Here is a 21,596-nt window from a genome sequence, read left to right as displayed (position 1 = left end):
AAGATCTCTCTCGCCGACCGGCGGAGTGGACTTCCACAGCCACCGTCGGTCCGGTTTGTTCTTGTTGTTTGGTATTCGTTTAAGCCTTCCTTTTGTCTCGATTTAGTTGTGGTTCTCCGGTTCCGGGAGGTGGAGGCTTTGACAGCTCCGCCATCGCCGGCTTTGTAACCGCGAGGTAGAGGCTTCCACAGCTCTGCCGCGTCGGCTTTTGCTACGGGGAGGCGGTGGCTTTGTCAGTACCGCTGTCGTCGGCTTGTGTTCCCGGGGGGTGGTAGCTCCTCTAGTATCGCCTTCTTCGGTCTTGTTTTCTTTGGCTCACAGTTTTTATTCTCTTTCTTCTCGATCTATGAGTCGGCGCTTCAAAGCCTCTCTGTCTCTTGATCTATCATCTGAAACCGCTGCATGGAAGTCGGAGGTGATGGATTGATTGTAGGTGGTTATTTGCTCGAGTGATATCATAGATCCGTGTTGGTGTGTGGTTAACCGTTTGGCTTGGGTTTCGGACGAGATCTCAATGGGTTAGATCGTTGGATGCTCTCCGAGGAAGGTTCTCAATCGGTGAAAACGGACGGTCTCGATCTGGTAGCAAGCAACGCAGGTGACGGAGGCTTGCTTGGAAAACTACGGTTTCCAGAAGATGGGCTGTGAGATTTAAAATTTAGGCCTGTTTTTTGTTTTTGCTAGTTGGGCCGGATGCGTGGACTTTTATTGTAATGTTTCTTGGATGGGCTTGACCCGTAATATTAACAAACTCAGTTGGAAAAAAAAAAAAAGAATAATCGTAAGAGATAGTAATCTTGTCGGATTGTGTTTGTCGGATCGCTTTACTTATTTTAAAAATCATTTAAAAAAAAAGAAATCTTACGTAACAATTGTCGTATAATAGTACATTTTTTTGACCAAACTGATAGGTCCGATATAACCCTCTCGAGTAGCCGGTTAAACATTTTTTGGAACTGAAAACATTACAGAGAAACTAGCGGGTGGGTGATACCGTAGCAATTTTAGAGGCAAAACGTGAGAGGCTGTATAACCATTGTACAGAATATTGAAAGCTTACTGAAGAAATTAAAAAAAGCTTTCGGTTGCTTTTAAAAAGCTATTTTTCTTGTGGAAAATAGATAAGTTTTAGCTTTCACAGATTATGAACATTCTTAAAGTATTTTCAATTTATTTTTATTTTTAATTTCAAGTACTATGATAAACATATAAAAGTAACAATAATTGAAATTTATTTAATAATATATTTCGACTTACTTCTATTTTTTCTCTAACATATAAATTAATATTTTTACTATATTTAGAAGAATCGTAGTATTTGTACTAAAATAAAAAACTGTAAAATATATTAAAGATGATTTTACAAACTATATATGCAGTCAAGCTGCGTACAAATAAAACATTATAGGGACGTTGCCCATTCTTATTAAATCATGCTTGTGAAAGGAAATTTCACAAATCCAACGGTAGAAATAAAAAATTACATAGAATAGAAGATTTGATCGATCGGACGGGTAGGGTTAGATGGCTGGAAAGGAGAGTCCACTCACTTATTCTACTAGAGTATTAATTAATTAGTACAATATATATGTGGAAATTAAATCTTATATATTAAAAGAGTACGAGCGTGATGCTATCTTTTCAGCTTTGTCTGGTCTTTGCCATTTATATATAGCTGTGCGTACATCTCTCTATGCAAAATATTTATGTCTTACTCTGTTATAAATATATATCCATTGTATATATTTTTTCAAATTCAGTTTGGTTATTTACCTCTTACGGTGAAACAAAGCCGATAGACAGAGGAAAGGTAGGATACGAACTATATCCTAAAATCAGCTTAAGAATTATATATTCTCGTCACTCCTCGAAGTATATATGATGGTATGTGTCTTGGTTCCAACGACCAAGATATGTAATCTGTGGGTTTTATTACTCATGCATATGTATGTATCTAAACAGCTGGCACATATATCTCTGTAATATTGAGTATATTTTACGAGAATGAATATGTATATTTATGTTTTAGTTATGTTAGTTTATTAGTTTACTGTCAAGTATCTCTTCCTACTTAACTGACTTAACTCATGTGCGTTTAATTTTAACATAAGCACTTGTTGTTCAAAAAAATGTACATATCCGTAAATATATATATATAGTATATATGTAGAGATTAATCTTAAATCCAGTTCTTTAATTAACGATCTTTTGCAAGAAAAAAAAGGTAAAATGAAAATGTGGCATATGTCGGTGTCGCTGCGAAAAGGTAGTGAGAGTGTATTGTGGGAGTGCTCACGAATTCCCTTGAATTATCTTTTACTTATATTGAAAAAATATCCCTAAGCCCATGCAAATTAACTGCAGACTCACTTTTCTCTATTTAACTTATCATCTAATCATAATTAGCACTAACTATCTTATAATTCTTTCACCAAAAGATAAAAAAAATTCATCAAAATATATACGTCCATGCATATGCATGGCTTTTATCTTTTCTTTTGTCGACCACAAGTATTTTGACTTAGTTATAAGAACATGATATCTGTCTATAATCAATGAGAGAGAGAGAAACAACCAAAATTTCCTTTTCAAAATAGAAAAGAAAAAGAACAGGTAAAAGAGATTGACCATTGGGAGGAAGCGAGGGGTGGTGGCAAAAAGTGGTCAATAAATTTAGAAGAAACAGAGTTTTGTGCCCCACGCGAGCCACCTTCCTTTATTCCTCCTATTTCCGCTTGAACTAAACAATAGACCAACCCCGTATTAACTAGCTCGTAAATAACAGACGGAGATACGAAATCTGCAGTCGATAATAACTGCAAGCGCCAAGCAGACTACAAGATTTTTACTATCCATACAGAAAGATTCGAATGTATTGTTTTATTTTTCGTCTACTGACAGTAAAAACTCGCATAAGGTGTAATATCTTCGTTATTGTAAGGTGTAAATGTTAATGGAACAAATAGAATTAATGTTTTCTTTTCATTTTAACGTTTCACGCGTTCGTTGTTGTTGTGTGTGTGTGTTTTAGTACCGAGGTGCTATTACTTTACATAGAGAGAGCAAAAAGGTAATTCTTGATGAATGTAGCTTTAGTTAAAGAAGAGAAGCAATTAACCTTAACTATTTAACTTTATACATATATTTAAAGGAGAGAGAGATGTGGCCGTTAAAGGAGTTAACCGACAAGATGGCTTTACTTTCTCAGCATTTGCTTCTTTGATTGTCTCATCTTGCTGACGTTATCCTAACGTTGACCCACACAGTTGTCCTCTCTCTACATGTTGTTTTTTTTTTTTTTTTACCTTCAATATTTCATTGAAATAGAAAATGGGTCAAGCCCAAGAAGTTACAAGATAAAAGGCCCACGACCCAATTATCAAAACCTGCTAAACCTTAGACAAACTGGCTCACAGACCCACAAACCCAACCCCGACAGGCCCACAAACCAAAGAACACGGGTCGGCTTAACCCAATCACGAGACGACTCATCCCGGCTGTTACCGTCGAATGGCTCTCCTCCGTCGCGCTTGTCACGGAGAGCGTCATCGGACTAACCGAGAGCTCATCCCAAACATCCATGCCACCTACTGGGCATATCAAGCCCGAGACTCAAGAACTATGCTTTCTGATGTGCCGTGGGGTAGCGCACCGGGCAAAATAGGCATGCATGGCTTGATCATGGAAAGCAGTAAAGATATATGTTCATTGTTTGACTCATATCTTCCAAAGAACGAGGCTTCTACGCATGAAATCACTTGGAGAATGTTCTCAACTCAATTACGGAGCTCCTTGAAGAAGAATCAGATCAAACGGAGTTCATATGTGATAGTTATGCTATTTACAAATCAGGTGATCTTCAGTTCTCGCGAATTCAGACCACCCGAGAAGCTCGAAATGGCTAACCTTCTTTCTGATGAACCAACGGTCAATTCAATCATGAAAAAGGTTATTATTCATGTTCTAAATGTTCAAGAAAGCATTGGGCTTGATGGTTTTCAAAAAGATTCAAAAACGAACTTGTTTGAGCCAAATGGAGAAACCGATAAATATTGGCTAAGGGAAAAGATGGATTTCGACCAGGCCTCAAAGGGACATGTCTTGGCCCATATCAGGAGTATATTCTTCACCTTTCAAAGTCCTGGTCGTGGCTATATGAAGAGGTAGTCCAAGTTTCAGTCAAAGACTTTATTTAGTCAAGTCTTTGTTTCTATTTCCAATGTCTTGTTTTTAGCACATTTTTCTTTGGATCTCTACAACTTGTAATCCTATAAATAAGGCCTTAGAGCCACGAAATAAAACAGATTGTTTTTCCTTTTTATGAGTTTCTCTCATTGTTCTTTGTTTAGAACACTTCTTAGTTTCTTGGTGAGGTTATCTCCAAGTTTCGATCCTTCTTTTGTTGGACCGGTGCGTCACATTCGGCAACGATCGAAGTCTGGTAGTATCTTTGGGCTATTCCGCAACCCTTAGTGTCACCCCTCGATCCATCAGTTCTCAATCCTCTCGGATCTGAGTTCATATCAACCTTACCGAAAGAGTGATCCTTATTTTGGGCGTATCAAGTGGTATCAGAGCCACTCTTCCGGTAACTCTATTATCATTCCATCTTCTCATCTCTCCATCTTCTTCAAACACTTCTTCTTCTACCTTTCTTGAATCCGGGCCCCTCATTACCATCCATTTATAAAAAAAAAAAAGATTTACGATTTGATTCAAAAAAAAAAAAAAATAGAAAAAGTTCAAAGTTTGTTTTGTGGATTGGTGGTGGAAGAGAAAGCCTGCTGGCTGAGGAGAAATCCAGCCTTTGAGGTGGTTAAAACGGATTTCAAAAATCAAAAATCTCTTATCTATCTATCTTGAGAAAAACCTTTTGTTTGCTTTGGATCTACCCATTGGGATTCTTGATTTGTTCTCTTAGAACCTTGAGGAGACTCTTGAGTGACCACTAAAATCTTAGAGAAACACTTGTGTGGGTGAGATCAAACACTTGAGAGTGTGAGGATTATTTTATCTGTTAACCCTTTTGTGTTAAGTAATTTTTCAGGATAAAGATGTTTGGTCTTCACAAGGGAAGTAGCAAGAAGAAATTCCAACGAGAGGCTAACTTTAAATCTTCATCTCAAAATTCATTGAATGTTTTTGATGATTTTGTTCCTGTGCAGGAAAGACTAGCCCAAAGAAGACCACATAAGATGCCGAACAGGAGGTGCAAAGAGCAGTTCAAAACGTCCAAAGGCGAAGCTGATCCAAAAAGGAAACATTTTCAGTTTGATGTCCAACAATTTTGTGATAACTTTGTGAAGGGTGTGGACAAAGCCCTCAAGGACGTCAGCAAGAGCCAAAAGAAGAGCACACCCACACGTGCCCCAGTAGCTGAGCCATCAATTTTCATCAGTGAAAAACCCAAAGGTAAATCTGAAAACAACCTTGAAGATCTAAAAGATTTTTCAGATTCTTTACCAATTTTTGATAAGTATGATGAAGAGCTAATGAAAAGTTGGATCACTTGTGAGGATGAATGTGATCTTCCTTCTCCAAAACCTGATCTTATGTTTGATATTGATAATGAAGAGACTAATGGACTAACCTGTTTTGAACCGGAGCATCCGAGTAGTCTTGTTCTAGTTTCACAGGTTTTTGAGGAAGAACCATTGAACTACCAACATCAAGGACCACGTCTTGAGACTAGGAGATCCTTGGACAATGATCTTAGTCCCATCTTTGATGAAGAAGACGAGCTTGATCCAATCTTTGATGAGGAAGCACCAAGCAAATCATCCATCATCATAGAGAAACATCTTTGCTTTGATCCAGGCACAACTTCTACGCCTTTGCCTAAAAAGCACTGTGAGAAACTTTATTTACTTAATTCTATGCCTGAAATGTTTGTTAAGATCAGTTCTCCTGTTGTAAATCGTTTTGGTTTTGACAAAGTTAAAGAATTTTGTGTTTCAAATTCTGTTTTTGATAACATGATTCATTCTTCTGAGAAATTTGAACTTGACGGAATTCTTGATCAAAAACGTTTTCAAAATGGCAATGACATCCATTTTGGATTTGTTTTGAGTCTTGATCAGTTTTTGAAACATAGCAAAAGTTTTGATCATCTTGAAAAGTCATTTGAGCTTGATTTGTAACAGTCTGATTTTTGTGCTAGAAAATCGTGTTATTCATTTGTCTTCAAAGAAAATGACTTTAATCTGAGCCCTTATAGACATGAACTGATCACTGGTAATTTATTTGCATCCACTTGTGCCTTGGACGAATTTTTGGTTAAGAAGTTGCTGAAACAAAAATCACATAGAGCTGAAACCGATTTTATTTTTGATTCTGTTTTGAAGCTTGATAACTTGTGTGTTGAAACTGATAAACCTTGGCATAATTTGAAACCAATGTTTGAAAATTGTGTTGTTTTGAGCTTTGATGTCATCTTGGTTTACAACACATTCTTTGATGATTATCCTAAGAGCTTGGATCATGTTCTTGATGTCCTAAGGATAGAGAAACTCTTTGATTATTTCTCTCGCAGATTTGATGTGGTTTCCCTAGTTGTTTTGAAAGTACAGGATAAGTATGATCAGTTCCCAAGGAGAGAAAACACTGGTGAACGCCAAATTTCTTATGTATCAGGGACATGGAACTGGAAGTACTTGAGGAAAACAAGTCCAAAACTCCAAGGAACTTTCTGTCCATACTTTTCCTTCATTGAATTTTATAAGATTTTAAAATTCGTTTTCTCTTATTCATTTCCTTTTGATAGAGGTGAAATGGATTTGAGGTCAAATCCTTTTCAAGAGGGAGGGAATGATGTGCCGTGGGGTAGCGCACCGGGCAAAACAGGCATGCATGGCTTGATCATGGAAAGCAGTAAAGATATATGTTCATTGTTTGACTCATATCTTCCAAAGCACGAGGCTTCTACGCATGAAATCACTTGGAGAATGTTCTCAACTCAATTACGGAGCTCCTTGAAGAAGAATCAGATCAAACGGAGTTCATATGTGATAGTTATGCTATTTACAAATCAGGTGATCTTCAGTTCTCGCGAATTCAGACCACCCGAGAAGCTCGAAATGGCTAACCTTCTTTCTGATGAACCAATGGTCAATTAAATCATGAAAAAGGTTATTATTCATGTTCTTAATGTTCAAGAAAGCATTGGGCTTGATGGTTTTCAAAAAGATTCAAAAACGAACTTGTTTGGGCCAAATGGAGAAACCGATAAATATTGGCTAAGGGAAAAGATGGATTTCGACCAGGCCTCAAAGGGACATGTCTTGGCCCATATCAGGAGTATATTCTTCACCTTTCAAAGTCCTGGTCGTGGCTATATGAAGAGGTAGTCCAAGTTTCAGTCAAAGACTTTATTTAGTCAAGTCTTTGTTTCTATTTCCAATGTCTTGTTTTTAGCACATTTTTCTTTGGATCTCTACAACTTGTAATCCTATAAATAAGGCCTTAGAGCCACGAAATAAAACAGATTGTTTTTCCTTTTTTATGAGTTTCTCTCATTGTTCTTTGTTTAGAACACTTCTTAGTTTCTTGGTGAGGTTATCTCCAAGTTTCGATCCTTCTTTTGTTGGACCGGTGCGTCACATCCGGCAACGATCGAAGTCTGGTAGTATCTTTGGGCTATTCCGCAACCCTTAGTGTCACCCCTCGATCCATCAGTTCTCAATCCTCTCGGATCTGAGTTCATATCAACCTTACCGAAAGAGTGATCCTTATTTTGGGCGTATCACTTTCCTTCTCTTGTCATCGTCGCCATCGATGGAGAGCTTCATCGTCTACCGATCGCTCATCCCTTCAAATCCAAACAACCACCCTAACGACAAGAACCACCCCGCAAATTCCACCCAATCCATACTAGTAAAGACAAAGAAAAAAAACCCCAAAACACAACGGGGACCTAAACCGACAGCGTAGAGCTATGTGTGCCCCTACCCTCCGGAGCAAAAACCGGCGAAGACGGAACAGAGAAAGCCTCCCCTTCCCGGGAACTAGAACCGGCGACGGCGAAGCTGAAGAAGCCTCCACCTCCCTGAAAACAAACCGGCGACGACGGATCTGTGATAGCCTCCATCTCCCAGAATCACCACTGACACATGCAAGCGTCTCTTCTCACTCCGTTAGCCTCCACGCGACCGCGTCTTCCCTCCACGCGAGGAAACCACCGTTGGAGGATGGTTCCAATCCAGAGCTCAGACAAAGCGATCGGTGAGAGGCGACGAAGAAGAGGCCAAAAGAAACCTCTATGAAAAGGAATAAAGGTTCCGGCGACGGCACGGACGCTCACGCGCCGGCCGTACGCCGGAAAGAAAACTCAGATCTCCTTTCTCTCTCCTTTCTCTCTCCTTTCCACATGTTGTTTTCTTATTCTAACCTTTTTACGATAATTAATCACAATATATAGCTCATATTTTCTGATTATTAATGACAACTATCCTTTAAGAAAAAACACAAAACTACAAAACCTTGGTATTTCATACTGTGAATTTTTTTTATCGAGCGATTTTTAATTCTACTATATAATCAGAGGTTTTCTATATATTTTGTAAAATCAAATGAGTTTTCATCTATATAAATTTGTGTTTGTAAGGTAGGGATAGTATCTTTTTAGATTTAATACCATTTCTACTATATTATCTATTTTTAAAAACAAATTTCTCAAAAAACAATTTCTGAAACTCTAAATAAAAGTGGTTCTTATTTCAAGGTATATTTTGAATAAAGAAATATTTAATTTTATCAATATATAATACTGATATTAAATTATGTAAATATAAATGGATGTTATTTTTGAAATATAGAGGAAAAAGAACATCTAAAAATAGTTTTGAAATGCAGAATGTTTTATAATAAAAATTTGGAGTTTGAGTTAAATTAAATTGAGGATGTTCAAAGAAAAATCCTCGCTAAAAAGAATGACAAATATATCATTTCACTGCAACCATTTTTCGGTCTCAAATAATCTTAGACCCATTTGATTAACAACCATTATTGTGAGAAAATCTAACACCCCAAAGTGTATATTTGCCCTCAGACTTCACACACACTCACCAAGACTTCAGCTTTAATCGAGCAAAATGATAATCCGATTATGAAATATGTTTGGTGGTAAAGTTCTTCCCTGAAACAGATTGTGAAAGTAGAAGAGAAAACAGAACAAGACACTCAAGATTGTTAATCCAGTTACACCCGTTAACAAGGGTGTTAGTCTGGGCCGGGAACTGTCTCCCAAAATCCACTAGATCAGAGTTTACAAGTGTATCTTAACCTCAAGGCCTTTACAGTACCTATATTGGTTTAAACGTAGCTTACAAACTCTCAAGAACTCTCTCAAGCTTATACTTTGAAAAAGATGTTCTCACTCCATCTTGCCCCCCCCCCTTTCTTTCTTCACTAAGACAAACTTATATACTACTCACACTTTAACCTAAAGCGCTTCGGATGCTCCAGCTGGCCACGCTCCATCCGTACGGACCATTAAAGCCACAACGTTAACTTCCTGTAGAGAAGCCGACAAACTGTTGTTTCTTTTGCTTTATCAGACTGAGACAAAACAGCTCATCTTGTGGTCCTTCATCTTGATAAGTCACGTGAGTAGTGCCATGTCTTTAGTAGCTTGCTCTCCACGCCTAAGCTTGTCTTGACATTGTCTTGATCTTCTTTACTAAATACTCAACAAATCTCCACCTAGTAAAGACAGATCAACAAGACTGAAATAGACGAATTGTCTTGAGATGTAGAGGTAGGTGCATGATGTCTAGATTATGGATTTCTGTTCCCGGAGCCTGAGCTTGATTACTCAGACTTAACCCTCAGCAAGTCCATTGCAGCTCTGAACTTACTGACTGGTATAATCTTCGTGAAGATATCCGATGGATTGATCAATGTAGATATCTTTGTAACCTTCAAGAAACCCTTCTCAATGATTTCTCAGATCTTGTGGTACTTGGTATCAACGTGTTTTGTTCTCTCATGATACACATTGTTCTTGGACAATGCAATAGCGCTTTGAGAGTCACAGAAGATCTCAACACACTTCTGTTCATACCCAAAATCCATTAGTAGGCCTTTGAGCCACAGAGCTTCTTTTCTTGCATCATTCATAGCCAAGTACTCCGCCTCCGTAGTTGAGAGAGTTACCACTTTCTGCAACCTTGATCTCCAGCTAATGGTGTTTCCACCAAGAGTAAACACAACTCCACTAATTGACCTCCTCTTATCGCGGTCAGCTGCATAGTCGGAGTCACAGTAGCCTTTCAACACAAAATCAGACCCTTTCCTGTAGCAGAGCTTCATCTCCAATGATCCTCTGATGTATCTCATAATCCTTTACTCCTAGCCAATGATCCTTGATAGGATTTCCCATGAATCTACTGACTATTCCCACAGGGTAAGCCATGTCTGGTCTTGTACATATCATAGAGTACATCAAGCTCCCAACTGCATTAGCATACAGTATTGTCTTCATGTAATCTTCATCATCTCGCAACTGTTCCTTTGTAGCAGAGCGAAACTTCATATGAGCACCCAGTGGTGTTACAATTTCTTTGGCTTGTTCCATCTTATACGTCTCCAGAACTTTCTCCATGTAACCTTCCTGAGATAGCCATAGTTTCCCATTTGCTCTGTCTCTCCTGATCTCGATCCCAAGAATTTTCTTTGCTGGACCGAGATCTTTCATTTCAAACTTCATACTAAGTTGCTCCTTCAGCTCTAGGATCAACTTCTTGTCTTTGGCAGCCACCAACATGTCATCAACATAGATTAGCAAATAGACCTTTGCGCCGTCTCCACATGTCCTGACATACACACAACTGTCTCTATAACTTCTTATAAAGTTAAGTTCAGCCATGAATCCATCAAACTTCTGATTCCATCTTCTTGGTACCTGTTTCAATCCGTACAAAGCTTTCTTCAACAAACAGACTTGACCTTTCTTGAACTGATCTTCATATCCTTCAGGTGTCTCCATGTAGATCTTTTCATCCAACTCTCCATGTAAAAAAGCTGTTCTTACATCAAGTTGTTCTAGTTCCAGATCTTCTTCAACTACAATGGCAAGAAGGATCCTTATAGATACGTGTCTTACCACTGGTGAGAAAATCTCTGTGTAGTCTACTCCCTCCTTTTGAGAGTAGCCTTTGGCAACAAGGCGTGACTTGTGTCTTGGTCTCTCAACCCCTGGAATCCCACTCTTCCTCTTGTAGATCCATTTACACCCAATCACACTGTGTCCTTTTGGTCTGTCAACAACAATCCAAGTGTGGTTTCTCAGTAGAGAATCCATTTCTTCATCCATTCCTCCTTTCCAAAATTCCGAGTCTTCATCATCTCTAGCTTCTTGATAGCTAGACGGTTCTTTGAGGTCACCATCCACCGTAGTGATCAGAACCTCAACATCAAAAACAGTCTTCTTCATCGTCGGTATCTTCACTGAAATAACCTTCAATATCAAACCTTCTAGTGGCTCTGACTGTTCTACGTTCTCTGTCTCTGACTAGATGATAGCTATCAGGTGATTCACTTGTTTCATCTTCCTGATCTTGATCATTTTCAGAGTCATGATCATCCTTATCATTCTGATCACTTGTTTCTTGATTTTCAACTTCATGTTGATCAACTCCTGAGACTTCGTTGTTACTCTGAGTATCTCCACCTGAGGTGATATCTCCTTCCTCTCCAAGATCAATGTCAAATGCCATTTCTGTAGTCTCATGTTGATCATCTTCCTTTTGTTTCCCTTTCCGAGTGACATCTTTACAGACATCATTCTCTTGAAAGATAACATTTCTACTAATATGACATTTCTTTTCCTCAAGCAACCATACTTTGTAACCTTTTACTCCTGAAGGATATCCCAATAGAACTGCCTTCTTTGCTCTTGGACTGAGCTTCCCGTCATTTGTATGACTAAAACAGACACATCCAAACCTTCTCAAATGTATACTGGTGATCTCCCTGTCCATTTCTTGTCTGGAATTTCAAACTTAATTGTCGAGGAAGGTGTCTTGTTGATCAGTGTGACTGCAGTTTGAGTAGCTTCTGCCCAAAACATCCTAGGTAGGCCTGAGTCACTCAGCATGCTTCTGACTTTCTCTAGTATAGTGCGGTTCATCCTCTCGGCCACGCCGTTTTGCTGAGGTGTGTAAGCACATGTCATGTGTCTTACAATTCCTCTCTCTTTGCAGAAGTTATCAAATCTTGAGTTGCAGAACTCAAGACCATTATCTGTTCTCAGCACTTTCAGCTTCTTTTCTGTTTGGTTTTCAACCATAGTACACTACTCTACAAACTTATCAAACGCTTCTTATGCTTCAAGAAAAATACCCATGTCTTTCTTGAATAATCATCTACGAACGAGATGAAGTACTGACACTTCCCAAGCGAGAATGGAACACTAGGTGCTCCCCATAAGTCTGAGTGTACATAATCTAGCTTGTCTTTTGTATCGTGAGTTGCAACTGAGAAACTGACTTTCTTGGCTTTCCCGTAGACACAATCTTCACACATATCAAACTCTGAGACTTTCTTCTTATCAAGTAGACCCTTCTTCACCAGTAGACTAAAATTCTTCTGACTCATGTGTCCTAATCTTCGATGCCACAAGATAGTGTCATCATTCTTTCTTTCAGTGGCATAAGACTGACCAACTTCAGGTTTTCCTTGAAGTAAATACAGTTTGTCATGTCGTTTTCCCTTTAAGACAGTCTTGTTATCTTTATGGATGCTCAAGATGCCTTCTTTTGACACAAAACTGTATCCGAGCTCTTCCATTGTTCCTACTGACATCAAATTTCGATCCATTTTTGGAATGTACCTTACTTCAGTTAACAGAAACATGGAGCCATCTTCGTTCTTGATTCTTACTGTCCCAACACCTCTGACCTTTGAAGTTGTCTTGTTTCCCATGCGTACTGAACCTCCACTGACATCATTGAGTGTTTCAAACCACTCCTTCTTGTATGTCATATGATATCTACATCCAGAATCCAAGACCCATTCATTCTCGAGATTTATGTCTGTTGAATAAAGGGCTTCTAACACATAAAGACCTGTAGCTTCATTCTTGTTATCTTTCACCATTACAGCTTCTCCTCTGCTACTGCTCCCCTGGTGTTTTGGTTTGTTGTGGGTCTTGCCTTTGTTTGGACAAGAGCCCTTGAAGTGTCCTTCTTCACCACAAGACCAGCATACCTTCCTGCCTCTTGACTTTGAACGTGACTTAGACCTTGAGTTTATGTCTCTATTGTCTGATCTTCCACGTTGATCCCCTTTCTCTCTAACATACAAGCTTTCTGCTTCACCTTTAGACCCTTTGGAGTTTGACCCATTCTCAAGCTCCTTTGCGTATATTGCTGCAACAACTTCATCCAGAGTGAGAGTTGTTCTTCCTGTGCCATACCTCAGAGTGTCTCTTAGTTGATCGAACTGTCTTGGTAGAGACATAAGGAGCAATATAGCTTGGTCTTCATCGGCAACTTGAACATCAATATTCTCTAGATCTGTTATGAGATGTAGAAACTCATCAATGTTGCTCTCAATGGACAGACTTTCAGACATCTTGAACCCATAGAGTTTCTGTTTGAGATAAAAGCGGTTTAGGAGTGCTTTGGCAAGGTACAACATGTCTAATGCCTTAAGCATCCCTGCAGCGGTTTCTTCCTTTCTTATCTTCCTCAGAACCCTGTTTGTGACGCTCAGTACTATGGTACTTCTGGCCTTCTTGATTTTCTCAGCTAAAGTTTCTTCCTTTTCTTCAGCTGTTTTCTTCTCTTCAGGTGTTTCATCTGGATCTCGAACTTTCTCTCTAACTTTGTCAGATTCTTCTAAGGCTTTGCTCAGCCCTTGAAGATCCATCTGAGCTAAGAGCTTATCCTTCCATAGCATGTAATCTCCATGACCATCGAACTTTTCCAGCTCAACTCTTGGCAAAGTCATGGTCTTGAACGCAAACCAACTCAGAACCTGGAGCTCTGATACCAATATGTGAGAAAATCTAACACCCCAAGGTGTATATTTGCCTTCAGACTTCACACACACTCACCAAGACTTCAGCTTTAATCGAGCAAAATGATAACCCGGTTATGAAATATGTTTGGTGGTAAAGTTCTTCCCTGAAACAGATTGTGAAAGTAGAAGAGAAAACAAAACAAGACACTCAAGATTGTTAACCCAGTTACACCTATTAACAAGGGTGTTAGTCTGGGCCGGAAACTGTCTCCCGGAATCCACTAGATCAGAGTTTACAAGTGTATCTTAACCTCAAGGCCTTTGCAGTACCTATCTTGGTTTAAACGTATCTTACAAACTCTCAAGAACTCTCTCAAGCTTATACTTTGAAAAAAATGTTCTCACTCTATCTTGCCCCCCCTTTCTTTCTCTACTAAGACAAACTTATATACTACTCAAACTTTAACCTAAAGCGCTTCGGATGCTCCAGCTGGCCACGCTCCATCCGTACGGACCATTAAAGCCACAACGTTAACTTCCTGCAGAGAAGCCGACAAACTGTTGTTTCTTTTGCTTTATCAAACCGAGACAAAACAGCTCATCTTGTGGTCCTTCATCTTGATAAGTCACGTGAGTAGTGCCATGTCTTTAGTAGCTTGCTCTCCACACCTAAGCTTGTCTTGACATTGTCTTGATCTTCTTTACTAAATACTCAACAATTATAACTTCTAAAATAAGGATGATGAATGTTAATTAGTGTCATGTACAATATACGTTCTAGTTTGGTGAGGCAAATACAGTATTTAATATCTTAAAAAACAAAAATAGTGCAGAGAAATATAATTAACTTACTAGAACAAAAAAAGAGAATAAAAGTTATGTCAATTGAAAACAAAAAAGAAAAGAAAACATTAAAACATGTAGTTGCAAAGTGAAGAGATACATATAGTTTAAAGTTTTTTTTAATGAAAAAATATCCTTTCTAAGATGGAAAAGAATAAGATTGTGCACTAATTTTTTTTTTAACGTATCGTTTTAAGGCACCATCATAATCAAAGATTAAGAGTAACAGTATGGGCATCTACCTCTTTGTTTTCTTCCACTTCAAACAGTCAACGCATCCGTTGGAGTTTGAAGTTCAATATATATAATTCAAATAGATGCGTAAAAAGATGATCTCAGATCACGAGATTGTATGTTATGTTTGGTTCTTAATTGATTTCACAAAGTTCAGAATATTTGTTTGGATTCCACTAATAACAATATTTTTTGCTATTATCTATGTTTTTTTACAAGGAGTGTAAAGCTTTCACATATATTAATAAATTATTTATTTATTTCACCATCTGTTCATTACTAATATTTTTTATTTAGTTACTATTAAAATAATTTTTGTTTAACAATTCTGTACTAAAGTTATAAAATGACATTTTTTTGTAAAATAAAAATACTTTTTAAAATATTAATTCTAGGGACGGAAGAATAAGATTATTTTTTTTCAACATATGATACGTTATTCGGACACCCATCATAATCGACATACTTGATACTACACAAGTTAAGTCTTTTTTCTTCAGTGTAGTTATCTAGTAGTATTTGTCCCTGGAATATATTACAAATTTGTGGCAAACATTAACACTATACTAATTTACTCGTAAAATATCGTTATCTGATCCCCTTCAATCCTTCATGTATCACTGAGCTTCGGTAAATGTCACAAGTCATGGAATATGTGATCAGCTTCAATTTAGATACATTATGCCAAGTACATTAGGGTAAGGATTGAAGATAAATCTAACACAAACAACGCCATATTATATATTGGACATATAACTCGTTATAGAAGTTTGGTATGTTATACACATGAATTAATGTATTTTCCATGTGGAAGTTAGGTTTTCGAATTCAAGTTCTTGATCCAGGGTTTACTACTTCTTGATCCAGGGTTTACTACATTCTTACAAATAAATAACTCAAACGATACATATATATATGCTGACTATGTTTATTTATTCTGGTTTGATGAGAAAAGATAATTACGTTTGGGTTTTATTACAATTATCATTGGGGTTTAAATTGGGCCGAATACTCTGGACTATCAATTAATTACATATATGAAATTTGAATTCGAAAAGGGCTTTCTTACGAGATATTATGGGCTTTGAAATTTTACTACTTCATGAGTAAGTAGACTTCATGATCCATGAAGTCTTCTACACCAAAAACTTTTAACATAATTAAGATTATATAATTTTGTTTTACACATTTCCTCTCTCTAAAATAGGTGCAACAACAATCTAATATTTCTCTCTTTAAAACTCTCTAATCTATTTGAAATTTAGGATACCAAACCTTGTATCAATTGCTTATACTCTCTTTGTCTCATATCCTTCTTACAATTTATCAAAACAGTTTTTTTATTTCGCGGTCATATCCTCTTTATGTGAGGTAGATCTATAGATTTAACATGAGTATTTTTGTGTGTGTTAGATTTGAACAAATCCATAAATTCAACTTAATGAGACTGTTTCACAAGCTTTTTCGGAAAATCACCTATCCCTAAACTCTAAAATCAAATAATTAAACTAAGTATCAGTAAACCCTTCACTACAACATAGAATCACCTTCTAAATTGTTTAATGTATACACAATTGATCATATATATTAAAGTAACATTTCAAAAAGATATTTAATAATCCAAATCTAATCCTGAAAACACAATATTACTTAGAACATATATTAGCAAACTCTAACCAATGCATGAACTTAATTTACAATCTATATTCTTTCATCAAAATAATTGTTCAAATTTATTAACTTTTTATTACATGATTTATAATTTTTTATATTGACAATATTTAATTTATTTTCCACTAAATAATTTTCCAACTCTTATAATTTAACTATAAAATTAAGGTCATAAATATATTTCTTCTCTGAAATTTCCTCAAGAAATCTCTCACAAGATTCATTGTTTTGTTTAGATTTTAAGGATATAATTGTCAAAATATGTTTACTTTTTTTTGGTCATAAAAAGATAGTTATAATTTCATTACACATTTATGTTACTTTTGCATTTGAATATGTGGTATATATTTTCATTTTATTTCATATTTTGGATTATTTTGGAAAATTCTCCTAAAATAGTTGTAGTTCAATTTAGAGGAATTGTTACAATACAATATGCTTAAAATTCCTCTACGTGGTGCCAAGAGATATTACCAATGGTTGATTCCATACCAAGAGAGAGATTAGGACGACCTAGTTCAAACTCCTCCCATAAAAAAAACTATCAAAACAAACTTTGTATGCACATGTGTTATCAGTCCCCACGTTTAATAAAGTTGTCGAGAGAACATTCAACAGCTTTAACTGAAGGGACCTAGGCTATATATAGAGTTTTCCTTGGATTTACCCATTAGATTCACCAACGAATAGTATTTTGTTCTTTCGTATTTCGTATCTTAAAAAAAAAAAAATTATATTATATTTTTTAAATAAAAACTAAAAATAAATAAAAAATAGTAATAGCTTGAAAAAAATTTAACGTCGTCAGCAAAACACAGATCCTAAATACTAAACATTAAATATTTGGATAAACCCTAAATCCTTTGATAAATCCTAAACCATTGGATAAATCCTAAACCCTTGGATAAATCTTAAGTTCCACATCATAAACACTAAACATTAAATCTTAAAAACACTAAATCATTAATCCCAAATTCTAAACCGTTGGATAAATCTTAAACCTAGGGTTTATGGTTTACCCAAGAATTTAAAAATTTAAAGGTTTAAGGTTATTATTTAGAGTTTAGGGTTTAATGTTTCGTTGACGATGTTAAAAATATTAAAAAATAATTTACAACTATTACTATTTTTATTTATTATTGGTTGGTGAACTTTCGCCTGCGGTAAACTCTGGAAAATTTCCTATATATATATGGTTAACTAGTCAAGTATATGTCCCCACTCCTCCATTGCTACAAATAGTTTACATAACAAAAAGAAGAAACATTATAAGAAAGAGAACATCTCAACGTAACATCCTCTAAATTTGATAATAGCAATATATACACAAGTCAGCTTCAGGATGAGCCAGTGTGTTCCAAACTACCACATCGATGATACTCCGGCGGCCACCGTCCGCTCCACTAAAGCTGCAGATATCCCCACGTATGTACCATTTTATCAGTATATTATTGGCCTCAATATGTAATAATTAACTATAGTCTATCTATGTCTTGTGCAGGCTAGACTATGAGGTAGCCGAGCTGACGTGGCACAACGGGCAACTAGGGTTGCACGGCTTATGTCCACCGCGGGTGCCTGCTCTGTCAAAATTCTCCACTGGCGCCGGTGGAACGTTGGAGTCAATAGTGGACCAAGCTACTCGCTTCCCTAACCCTAAGCCCACCGATGAGCTCGTCCCATCGTTCCACCACCGCTATTCCAGGGTCCGCATGGACGCGCTTGTCCCCGAGCAGCAGAGCCAGCCCGCCACCGGCGTGGGCTCGTGTAGCGATGGTCATCCCATGGATGGTGGGAAACGAGCCAGAGTGGCGCCCGAGTGGAGCGCGAGCAGGAGCCAGCGCCTGACCATTGACACCTACGGCTTCACCTCAACATCGCTGGATGATAACTCCAGCTCCGGCGGGAAGCCTTTCCCCAAAACCACCAACATCGACGATCATGACTCCGTCTGCCACAGCCGCCCACAGGCAATTAGTTTCTCATTTTATTATTATAACTTATTCCTTCTAATTAATTTATTATATATCACTTAAAAAAAATATTTTTGAATTACAACGCTATATATAGGTGGAGGAAGAAGAAGAAGAGAAGCAAACGGGAGGAAAATCATCAGCTTCAACCAAGAGAAGCAGAGCCGCTGCTATTCACAACCAATCCGAACGTGTAATTCATTCACTCCTTCAACCATTTATTACTCTTATTTATTTATTTTGAGAGGAATAATTATATTGTTATTCGTCGACTAGTGTTTCATAGTTAATGTTTTCTTTGTATAGGAATGAAATTTCAGAGTTAATATTCATTAATTAAACATTGGTGATTGTCTCTTGATTGGTTTTATTGCAGAAGAGGAGAGATAAGATCAATCAAAGGATGAAGACGTTGCAGAAACTGGTTCCCAATTCCAGCAAGGTACCTCATTTTACATGCATCATAAACTGTCGTTAAATTATTATTTTCTCTTCTTTTGGTCAACTGCTAAATCAAATTTATATGAGTATACGTACGTAATAATATATAATAATAAAAAATACTATAAATAAAGTAGGTACGAAAATAGCTAGAGGGGATAAGAAGGGTGGTGGACCAAAGGAAAATGAATGTATACAAAGAAATGGATCTCATACGATGGTTTTACTCCACACACTTATGCTCGATCTCTCTTATTTGTTTGGCCCCGAAAAACTGATTTTACATCTCTTTACGACTTTGTCCGGCCAATTGGTCCATTCATATGCCCTTAATTACTATATGCCACATTTTGGCTGTCAATCAAAATTCAACCAACACAATCAATTAACACAATCTACATTACATATGTATAGTGTACTATTATTAATTAGTGTAGACATGTGTTCATCGATCATCCCTTGAGTTGGTTTGGTTAAATAATACATCAAAAGGAGTGAATGGTTTGATAAGTTACAATTTGGAACTAGACCGATAAAGCGTCCATGTTGGATGAAGTGATAGAGTACTTGAAACAACTCCAAGCACAAGTGTACATGATGAGCAGAATGAACATGCCCTCCATGATGCTTCCCATGGCCATGCAGCAGCAACAACAACAACTTCAACTAAATCTCATGTCCAGTTCCATGGGCTTAGGGCTTCGCATGGGGATGCCCGGTCTAGGTCTTGTCGACCTTAGTTCTATGAACCGAGCTGCTACTGCAACGGCTCCTAATATCCATGCCAACATGATGCAGAACCCATTTGTGCCCATGACTTCTACATCATGGGATGCCTCCTCTTCCACCGACCCTCGATTTCAGTCTCCTCTTATCCCCGATCCTATGTCAGCCTTTCTTGCATGCTCCTCGCAGGTTATACAACTTTTTGTTTTATATAAAACTTTTATACTTCAATTTTGTTTAAATCTAATGAAGAATTGACATGCAGCCAACGACGATGGAAGCATATAGCAGGATGGCTGCGTTATATCATCAAATGCAGCAACAGCTTCCTCCTTCAAATCAAAATTGATATATTACCTTACGTTTACATATGTGTTATACATATCGACAATAAATGCATATTCCATTGTATTTTAATTTGTACTAGATCTCGACTCGTGCAACCGCGTGGATGTTTGTTTTTATTTAATTTTATATAAACATTTTGTTTTCAATTCTAAATTGGTATATATTATAATGTATATGCGGTGTTTCTATCACTTTTTAAAACATAATAATTTTAACGTATATTTTTTTTTATTAAATTGGTTGTTTCAAACTTTCACAAATTATTAAAAAATTAAACTTTTAGCTTCATAGATTTATATTATCGAGTATATTAAGGTTGTTCAAACATAATAATATTAGAGTATACTTGTTCTCCATCAAATAGATTGTTTCAAACTTTCACATGTGTTTATTTCTTCTTATATATTTTTTTTGTTTGTTGGATTAGTATTTCATTATTGAATAAATAAATAGAAATAGAATTTGGAAAATATTAAAGTATTATCATCTCCAAAGATAATCAAACATTTCACAAAATAAGAAAGTTAACAAAAACTAAACTTAAAGCTTCATGTATAAATTTAATAAAGAATTTAATTAAACATTTAATTATATTTTTTAAATGAACTATATACAAAAGACAAATCAATGTGAAAACAGTTTAGTTTTAAAAATGCACCTGATTAGGTGTAGAAGTCTCGAAAAATATTTTTGCTCCTTACAGTCTCTTTCAAATACGATGGTACATGATATAGAAGTAAAAATTGATAACAGAGTTTTCAGATCATTTTTTTTTGCTTGGAAATGATTGATAGTTATTCAATTCCTACAATGTAGCAATATTGTGTTATAGACATATTATTTAGTTCCTATAATCTAGAAAGTGAGTTAGTTAGACCTATAATAATGATAAGATTAAAGATTAAATGTAACATGATTTTCTAGTAATATGTACATTAGGTCTATTTTTTAAAAAAATCATACATGAATCAAGGTTGTGACTTCTGTTTTAATATATAAGATGTATAGGCTACACATGACTATGATTACCTTTTAAAGCACCTAAAAAGGATCCGGTTGTATCTGAATATCGTCCGAGAAAATAATTATTATGTTTGAATGAATTTGTAACCTCACTCTAAAATCAGAAGCGAACAACTACTTTTTTTTTGATAAGTGGTGGTTTCAGTATCCTTACAGTTAGGGCAGAGCATTTTATTCGTTAAATTTAATTCGATTCATTATTTATTTTGATTCGATCCAGAAAATCCAGATATTTGTAAATCTTTGAAGCAAAACAAATATTAAAAATCAATATCCGTTAAAAACGAAGCAAATCACAAATACTATAAAAAGTTAGAGACGGATATCAGTTCCGCTCCGACTTTTGTACAAATAGATGTATATCTGCGATTAAAT

The 21,596-nt window shown here is 36.5% G+C and overlaps 1 protein-coding gene across 1 annotated transcript; it reads left to right on the top strand.

Moving 5' to 3' along the window:
• Positions 1 to 17,912: 17,912 nt before the first annotated feature.
• On the top strand, positions 17,913 to 20,344 carry LOC106388694 (transcription factor UNE10). Its single transcript, XM_013828824.3, has 6 exons — positions 17,913 to 18,135; positions 18,212 to 18,680; positions 18,781 to 18,876; positions 19,060 to 19,125; positions 19,653 to 20,039; positions 20,116 to 20,344. The coding sequence occupies exons 1-6, from the start codon at positions 18,053 to 18,055 to the stop codon at positions 20,197 to 20,199; spliced, it is 1,185 nt and encodes a 394-aa protein (XP_013684278.1). The 5' UTR covers positions 17,913 to 18,052; the 3' UTR covers positions 20,200 to 20,344.
• Positions 20,345 to 21,596: the final 1,252 nt, after the last annotated feature.

Source organism: Brassica napus, chromosome C3 (genome assembly GCF_020379485.1).
Source record: "Brassica napus cultivar Da-Ae chromosome C3, Da-Ae, whole genome shotgun sequence".
Classification (NCBI taxonomy): domain Eukaryota; kingdom Viridiplantae; phylum Streptophyta; class Magnoliopsida; order Brassicales; family Brassicaceae; genus Brassica; species Brassica napus.
Note: the sequence above shows the minus strand (reverse complement) of the source record. Positions and strands in the feature narration are given on the sequence as shown.

Coding starts and splice junctions, on each gene's coding strand:
- LOC106388694 (XM_013828824.3), top strand. CDS start 18,053: ATGAGCCAGTGTGTTCCAAACTACCACATCGATGATACTCCGGCGGCC. Junction 19,126..19,652: donor TGGTTCCCAATTCCAGCAAG/GTACCTCATTTT, acceptor ATTTGGAACTAG/ACCGATAAAGCGTCCATGTT. Junction 20,040..20,115: donor TTCTTGCATGCTCCTCGCAG/GTTATACAACTT, acceptor ATTGACATGCAG/CCAACGACGATGGAAGCATA.